The following is a 7,284-nucleotide window of genomic DNA, read 5'->3' as shown; positions in this document are numbered from 1 at the left end:
AACAATGCCTGTAAACGGTAACGCAGAAAGTTAACCCAGCGACAGAGCAGAGAAAAACAATTAGACGGGATGGTACGTGCAGACATTGTGGCCCGGATATTTATGTATTGTGTTTTTACTGAATTGTTTCTGCATGCGTTACATATTAGCGTCCATCGTTGCTTGCTTTTTAATTGTTGTTATTTTAGGTTAAACATTTAGGCTTTTATGTGGCAATACCATTTTTATTTATTTCACTCCCTGTATAGCACTACTTGTTTTCTTACATTAAACTCCAAGCTCTGACCCGGCAAGTGGCCCGATTGCGATAGCTAAGTAACTGCATTTAAATAACAAATAATTGCGTTTATTTCGGGGCTGTAAATGAGGAAACTAAGATGGGTTCCTAATTTATGCGAGGCGGTACAAAAAGTGAGTTTACTGTATATGATGGGCGTGGAATATCTGCTGGTCAAGATTGCAGCATAGACTCCGTAGTCTAGAATAACCGGGCGGCCAGTTTTGTATTATTTATTTATTTATTTAATTTAACGCTGTCTCTGTCCTTTAAATTCAAGTTTCAATTTTATCACGTTATTAAAATTCGTGCACTTGGCCAAGCTCGGATGATCAATACTTAAATATTCAGAAATTGTAAGACTGGATTGATAAATTACACAGAAACCCCGAGAAATAGCCATTCATATCCCATTGAAGAAAAAATGCTCCATCTAGTCTACACATCTCACATCGGTGAGATCAACCAATGCTTCAATACATTTCCTGTAGTGTACTATATGGCAAATGATTCCCTTAGTAAAAGGTTACATATTTTCTTTTGATTAAATTGCATCAATAGGTTAAATAAGTGACACCCTTCCTGCTAAAAGTGTGCCCAACGGGTTCCCGAAACCTAACAATTTGTAGGAAATGCACTGAACATCTGTAACAAAAAGCAGCATAATGTGGGAGTTCCCCAGGACTGGAATTGGGAACTACGCCATCTCCTCCCAAATAGGGCAGTGCCAGTCTCATTTGGGAAGCCTGTTTTACTGGACAGGAAATGCAAATTTAAACAAAACTAGTTGCAAAAGCTACACAGATTGACAGATTAAAAGACAGATCCATATGCGTTAATTCGCTACACCGATGAAGAGGTCAATCAGAAATAAACCATATTTATAATCATTTATTTTAAAAATACATATTAAAGCAAAACAACAATTTACTATTTCAACACTGAACAATGCATTGATATATCTGAAATGTTAAAATACATTTGTTTGAACATTAAACATTAAACATCATCTTTACACAGTGTCACAATTAATGTTTGGGACAAAGGCTCAGTACTCCACCAATTTTATATTTGTAATCAAATAAATGAGCAAAAAGAAATTGAACACACCTGAATAAACAGAATCGCCATTGACACCATTTGTCCCAAACATTATGATGCCCTGAATTGGGAGGACTATTTATTACAAAAAGTTTTGTCATTTCTACACGGTGAAACCAAAATGTATAAAATATGCCCTTAAATAAAAGCTGAGATTGTGCACTTTAACTTGTTTGATCACAAATCTAAAATTGTGGAGTACAGCTCTAAATCAAATTTTTTTTTAAATGTCTTTGTCCCAAACATTATGGCGCTGATTGTACATGTATAATGATACCCTTTTAATGCTAACATATATATCCTAAAGAATAGGCCTATATTGTAGTGCACGATTGGCTGGAGAATATCTGTGGATGGCATGTGATTGTAGGGAATGTGAATGTCTGTACCAGGCATGTGTATAAAGTCAACGTACAAGGTTTGTGACAAGTTTTGCAAAAGACGTGTGCGATTGGCTCAAAGCATTTGCGTTATGAAGTGCGTGATTGGCCTTGGGGACTAGTGTTTCAAACCAAGAGTCTCTGGTTGTTAACACAACCCCCCCTCCCCCCCCCAAATAAAAAAAATAATTCAAATTGGAATTATCTGGCTTAAATTGTAGGGACATGGGGAGCTTTCAGTGTCAACAGCGGAGCCAGGTACCCGGCCGGCCTACAAGACCAGCGTGTAAATTCCTGATTTTACACAAAGAAGGAAAAAAAAAAACTCTCCCTGACTGAGGTCTTTGGCAGCCAGGTAGTCTCCAGCCCCAGCAGTGCTCTGGTGGGCTCAGACGGGTTTGATCATCATGGTGGCTCTTTTGAGGGAGTAGGACCCCCCGTGGAACTGGGTCCAGTACACGCCGTCCTGATAGCGGCTGCGGTAGTGGCCCCCGCGGTACCACACGCCGTTCAGGTTGGAATGGGCGCACATGTGGTACCACCAACCCCCTTTCTGGTAGTGAGCGCAGTTGCCTAGGCAACGGAAAGAGAAGGGGGAACGATGTCAGACTAATACCAGCTAACTGCGTCTGTGTGAGATGGCATGACAGTACGTATTGTTGTGTTGCTTGGGTGTCTGTGAACGTGTGTGCATATATATACAGTACAGGCCGAAAGTATTAGGCCACCAGTGGCTTAAAAAAAAAAATTATGTAGAGAAGAATTTAGTTAATATATGTCCATTTATTAAATAACAAACCATGTGCAGTGTGTGAGGGTGTGCGTGTGAGTGTGGGGGCGGGGGGAGGAGGGTGTGCGTGTGAGTGTCCATACGCGTGCACATATACACATTTACCTGTGTAAGCGTGTGAGGGTGCGCATGTGACTGCACACGTACCTGTGTATGCGTGCGAGCGTGTGCACGTATGACTGTGTAAGCGTATCAGTGTGTGCACACGTACCTGTGTAGGCGTCCCTGTCTCGGTCCAGTGTGGTGAAGGCCCTGTTGTTGTGCCAGGAGAGGGAGTCGCCGGCGCTGCCGTGGTACTGGCCCAGGCGCAGTCGGTACCAGTCGCTCTCGGGCTCCAGGCGGAAGCGGTCGTACTCCGCGAACACCTGCCGGCCCTGCCAGTCCTCCAGCGCCACCCGCAGGCGGTACTCGGCCTGCGTGCTCAGCCAGTACAGGTGCTCCAGACCCAGCCAGTACTCTCCGTTCAGATTCCCAAAGCCTTGCTGCGGGACGGAGGCAGGGCAGCATTACAGACAAGCCCAGGACCAGGCATGACTGCCCACAGCACTACAGAACTGACCTCACAAACACCTACCGCAGAGCCAAGTCTTATTGGTCATAACAGGCTGCTGCACAGAAAGGTGCATATATATATATATATATACAGTATGTATTGTATGCATCTGTATGAATATATATATTATATAAGTACAAATCGTCAACACAAAACAGAATTCCTGACAATACAATAAGGATACAGTAAAAAAAGAAAAACATTACACCACAACAATCCATATATGGTAATACAGTATATAGCATTACAGCATTAGAGCGGAGAGCAGCTTCAGTGGACGGCCTCAGCACTGAAGGATGCTGCAGCTCTGCTGTAACGCAGTCGCCAGCACGCCCACCTTGTACTGATCCCAGGTTCTGAAGAAGTTGACCGAGCCGTCCTGCCTGCGCTGGACGACGGTCCAGCCGCCCTGGACCGGGTCCTGCTCACACCAGGCCTGGATCAGACGGTTGGCGTTGCGGGGACGCAGCAGGTAGATCCCGCTCGTGCTCTCTCCCGACTCCAGAGCGTGCTGGCAGTCCTGCCAGGGACCTGCGGCGACGGGACACACAGTGCGCTCGATGTGACACGCAACATACTACACGCTAAGCGCAACACGCTCAGTGTGACATGTAACACACTACACGCAACTCGCTCAGTGTGACACGCTACACGCTCAGTGTGACACGCTACACGCAACACGCTCAGTGTGACACGCAACACACTACACGCAACACGCTCAGTGTGACACGCTACACGCAACACGCTCAGTGTGACACGCAACACACTACACGCAACACGCTCAGTGTGACACGCAACACACTACACGCTCAGTGTGACACGCTACACACAACACGCAACAGTGTGACACAGCAATGCGCTCTAGGGTGGAAGTGTAGTATAATCGGTAAGGAGCCGGTCTTGTAACCTAAAGGTCACAGGTTCAATTTCCCAGTAGGACACTGCCGTTGTACCCTTGAGCAAGGTACCTAACCAGCATTGCTTCAGTATATATCCTAATCCGGCTGTATAATTGTCGCGTTAGTCGCTCTGGATAAGTGCATCTGCTAAACGCACACTCTATGTGTTGGACGGAGTATGTATGAGAATGTTGTATTAGAATGGTGCATATCATAGGAGGAATGGTTTATATTCTGTAAGACTGGTGTATGTCACGTTAAATATCGGGTTGTGACAGTGATGATAAGGCGTGTGTGTGTGTAGGGGGAATTCTGTTCAGGAGCCAACAAGGTCACACAGTATACAAACGCGTTATCTCTGTGTTTCTGCTGGTCTGTTTACCCAGGAAGAATTCTCCCACAGTCCACAGGACACACGCACGCACATGTAGACACATGTAAGCACACACACATACATACATACACACACACACATGCAATAATGTCAAATATATATTACAGGTCCCGGAGCAATTTCAATATAAAAGGTTACTAAATACATACACAATCATGAGGACTGGATATTTGTCAAAATAGTTGTTTTTGTTCTTATTTTGTGTTTTTTGTCAGTAATCCGCTGACTTTTAACCGAGGTTTAAAGGATTAAGGCATTTTAGATAATTATTTGACCCAGATTTTATACACTCAGACAAGAATGTGCACCCCAACCCCCCCCCCCCCCCCCACACACACACACACACACACACACACACACACACACAGGAGAGATCCTTTAAGGTCACACCTGCACTGTTCTGGGTTTAGCCTGGCGCAGTTTGGCTAAAGCTCTAATGATAGCCTCTCGTGTGCCTTAAAATCATTATCTGTCTGAAGTACCTCCAGTCTGTAACTAGTCCACTCAACTGCATTTAGCATACCGCCCAGCAGGGGGCGGTACTCCAGGCCCCTTGGATAACAGTAATTATATCTCCTACATTAGCCTCTCTCCATCCCTTTGTTTCGTCCCGTTCCTGCTATCTGTCCCTGTTTATGCATTCCTCAGCGAGACTGAGCTCCTAATAGCAGGTCAGTGACATTCTCACTGACAGCATTTTATCTGCAGCGTGAGACAGCACACCCTCTGCACATTTCTCTCACACACAAACACTCGCTCGCACGCACGCACGCACACACTCTGCACATCTCTCTCACACACAAACACTCGCACGGACGCACGCACGCACACACTCTGCACATTTCTCTCACACACAGACACTCGCACGGACGCACGCACGTACGCACACACTCTGCACATCTCTCTCACACACAGACACTCGCACGGACGCACGCACGCACACACTCTGCACATCTCTCTCTCTCACAAACACTCGCTCGCACGCACGCACGCACACACTCTGCACATCTCTCTCACACACAAACACTTGCACGCACGCACGCACTCACATACACGCACGCACGCACACCAGACCTGGGTCAAATACATATTTGTTTTGGATTGGAATACTTTTCTACGCATCACTGATCTTGTCTGGTGTAGTGGAACCAAATACTAAGTACTCTCAAAAAGTGCAAACCCCGCCTTCTGGTCCCATTGGCAGGCTCAGTTACACCAGGCAAGATCAATAGAGCACAGAAATGTATTTGAATCCAAAACAAATACGTATTTGACCCTGGTCTGACCGGAGCACACACACAAACACACACACACACACACACATGCACAGAGTTACTTATGTTGCCGTGGTGACGTGGGTACCTGGGGTTTTAGTGACAGGGTAGCTGCTGAAAGGAGGGTCAGTTGAGGGGTAAGGCCTGGTGGAGGGCGGGTCTTGCTGAGAGAGGGAGGGGCTCTGGTCCCTCTGGATGTCATTGGCTGTCTTTCCTGGTGCTGCGCTGTCACTCTGCGGCTCCTTCGGCTGTGGCAAGGAAGGTGCTGAAGTCACCTGTGCAGCACACAGGTTTACCTGTGGAGAACTCTCCCATAGTGCACAGGACACACAAAGCACCCGCACACGCACACGCACATGCAATTTCACACAGAGACACGCACCATATTTGCAGTCCTCCAACTCTTACAAGGGTGAGAATGCATGTATGTGTGTGTGTGTGTGTGTATGTGAGGGTGCATGCAAATGTGTGTCTACCTGCAGTACAGGGGCAGGGTTGGTGTGTCTGTGTGCGTGTGTACCTGCTGCAGAGGGGCAGGCTGTGTGTGTGTGTGTACCTGCTGCAGAGGGGCGGGCTGTGTGTATGTGTGTGTGTGTGTACCTGCTGCAGAGGGGCGGGCTGTGTGTGTGTGTGTGTGTGTGTGTGTACCTGCTGCAGAGGGGCGGGCTGTGTGTGGCTTTGCTGGCATTGTGCCTCCAGCTGTGTGATCAGCAGGCTCTGGTTGTTCACCAGGGAGGAAAGCGCTTCGTACTTCCTGTCCATCTCTCCGTACCTGGCCGACACCTGCAGCACCTGCACAGAGATGTCCCTCACTCCTGGGGCCAATCAGAGCGCCCACCACTCCCGCCCACACACATAGACCTCCCCAAAAAATACCTGTGACTCATCACCCCTTTCTCAGCCAATGCACACAGGCCTCCCAAAGATACCTGCAAGCAGCACCCCGCCCTTCCCGCAGGTACCTGTAACAGCCCCCCCCCCCCCCCCCCCCCGTAATCACCTGCAGGAGAGCCACTGCCGGTGCCTGTAACAGCGCCCCCTAGAGGTACCTGGGCGGTGGCGTTGAGCAGCAGGTTCTCCAGCCGCCTCTGCTCCAGGGCGTGGTCCTTCTTGTGGATGAGGTCGTGCAGCAGCTGGGCGTAGATCTGCGTGATGCGGCCGCTGATGTCGCCGCTCTCCCTGCGCAGCGCCCGGACCTCCGCCGCCAGCCCCCCGTCCTGCTCCAGGAGCGCCCGCACCCTGTCCAGCTGCTCCTGCTGCCGCCCCACCTGCACCCGCAGGGCGGCCAGCTCCGAGCAGTTGGCCCCCTCCGCCCGCGTGCTCACGCACAGCGCCCCCGTCAGACGCTGCTGGGGCACGATGAAGGTGTAGGAGCAGCGCCCCCCCTTGGGCTCCGGCCGCGACTCCTCCTCCTTCCCCAGCCCAAACCGCACAGACGCCAGGAGCACCAGGACCACTGCCGGGAACCGAGGCTCCATTAAACGCAGCTTCCTCACACGTGCGTGCGCTCAGTGTGTTCAGTGCGCTCAGTGTGTATTCAGTGTGTTCAGTGTGTGTTCAGGGTGTGTTCAGTGTGTTCAGGGTGTGTTCAGTGTGTTCAAGGTGCGTTCAGTGTG

The 7,284-nt window shown here is 48.9% G+C and overlaps 1 protein-coding gene across 3 annotated transcripts; it reads right to left on the bottom strand.

Moving 5' to 3' along the window:
• Positions 1 to 1,153: 1,153 nt before the first annotated feature.
• Positions 1,154 to 7,284, bottom strand: angptl6 (angiopoietin-like 6). Of its 3 annotated transcripts, none has more exons than XM_035397590.1 (6): positions 6,718 to 7,284; positions 6,317 to 6,460; positions 5,757 to 5,964; positions 3,439 to 3,632; positions 2,760 to 3,030; positions 1,154 to 2,331 (listed from the first exon to the last, which is right to left on the bottom strand). In XM_035397590.1, exons 1-6 carry the CDS (start codon positions 7,144 to 7,146, stop codon positions 2,147 to 2,149), a joined length of 1,431 nt encoding a protein of 476 aa, XP_035253481.1. In that variant the 5' UTR covers positions 7,147 to 7,284; the 3' UTR covers positions 1,154 to 2,146. The 3 variants fall into 3 exon arrangements, with proteins under 3 accessions (XP_035253481.1, XP_035253482.1, XP_035253483.1); XM_035397591.1 differs by having other exon boundaries at positions 5,757 to 5,943; XM_035397592.1 differs by having other exon boundaries at positions 5,757 to 5,916.

This window comes from Anguilla anguilla, chromosome 17, assembly GCF_013347855.1.
Source record: "Anguilla anguilla isolate fAngAng1 chromosome 17, fAngAng1.pri, whole genome shotgun sequence".
NCBI classification, from domain to species: Eukaryota; Metazoa; Chordata; class Actinopteri; order Anguilliformes; family Anguillidae; genus Anguilla; species Anguilla anguilla.
This window is presented reverse-complemented; position numbering and strand designations above follow the sequence as displayed.

Excerpts from the sequence above, each read along its gene's own strand:
- angptl6 (XM_035397590.1), bottom strand. The coding sequence starts at position 7,146 with ATGGAGCCTCGGTTCCCGGCAGTGGTCCTGGTGCTCCTGGCGTCTGTG. Across the intron at positions 3,031-3,438 it reads GAACCTGGGATCAGTACAAG|CAAGGCTTTGGGAATCTGAA; the intron begins GTGGGCGTGCTG and ends TCCGTCCCGCAG. Across the intron at positions 2,332-2,759 it reads AGACAGGGACGCCTACACAG|GCAACTGCGCTCACTACCAG; the intron begins GTACGTGTGCAC and ends TCCGTTGCCTAG.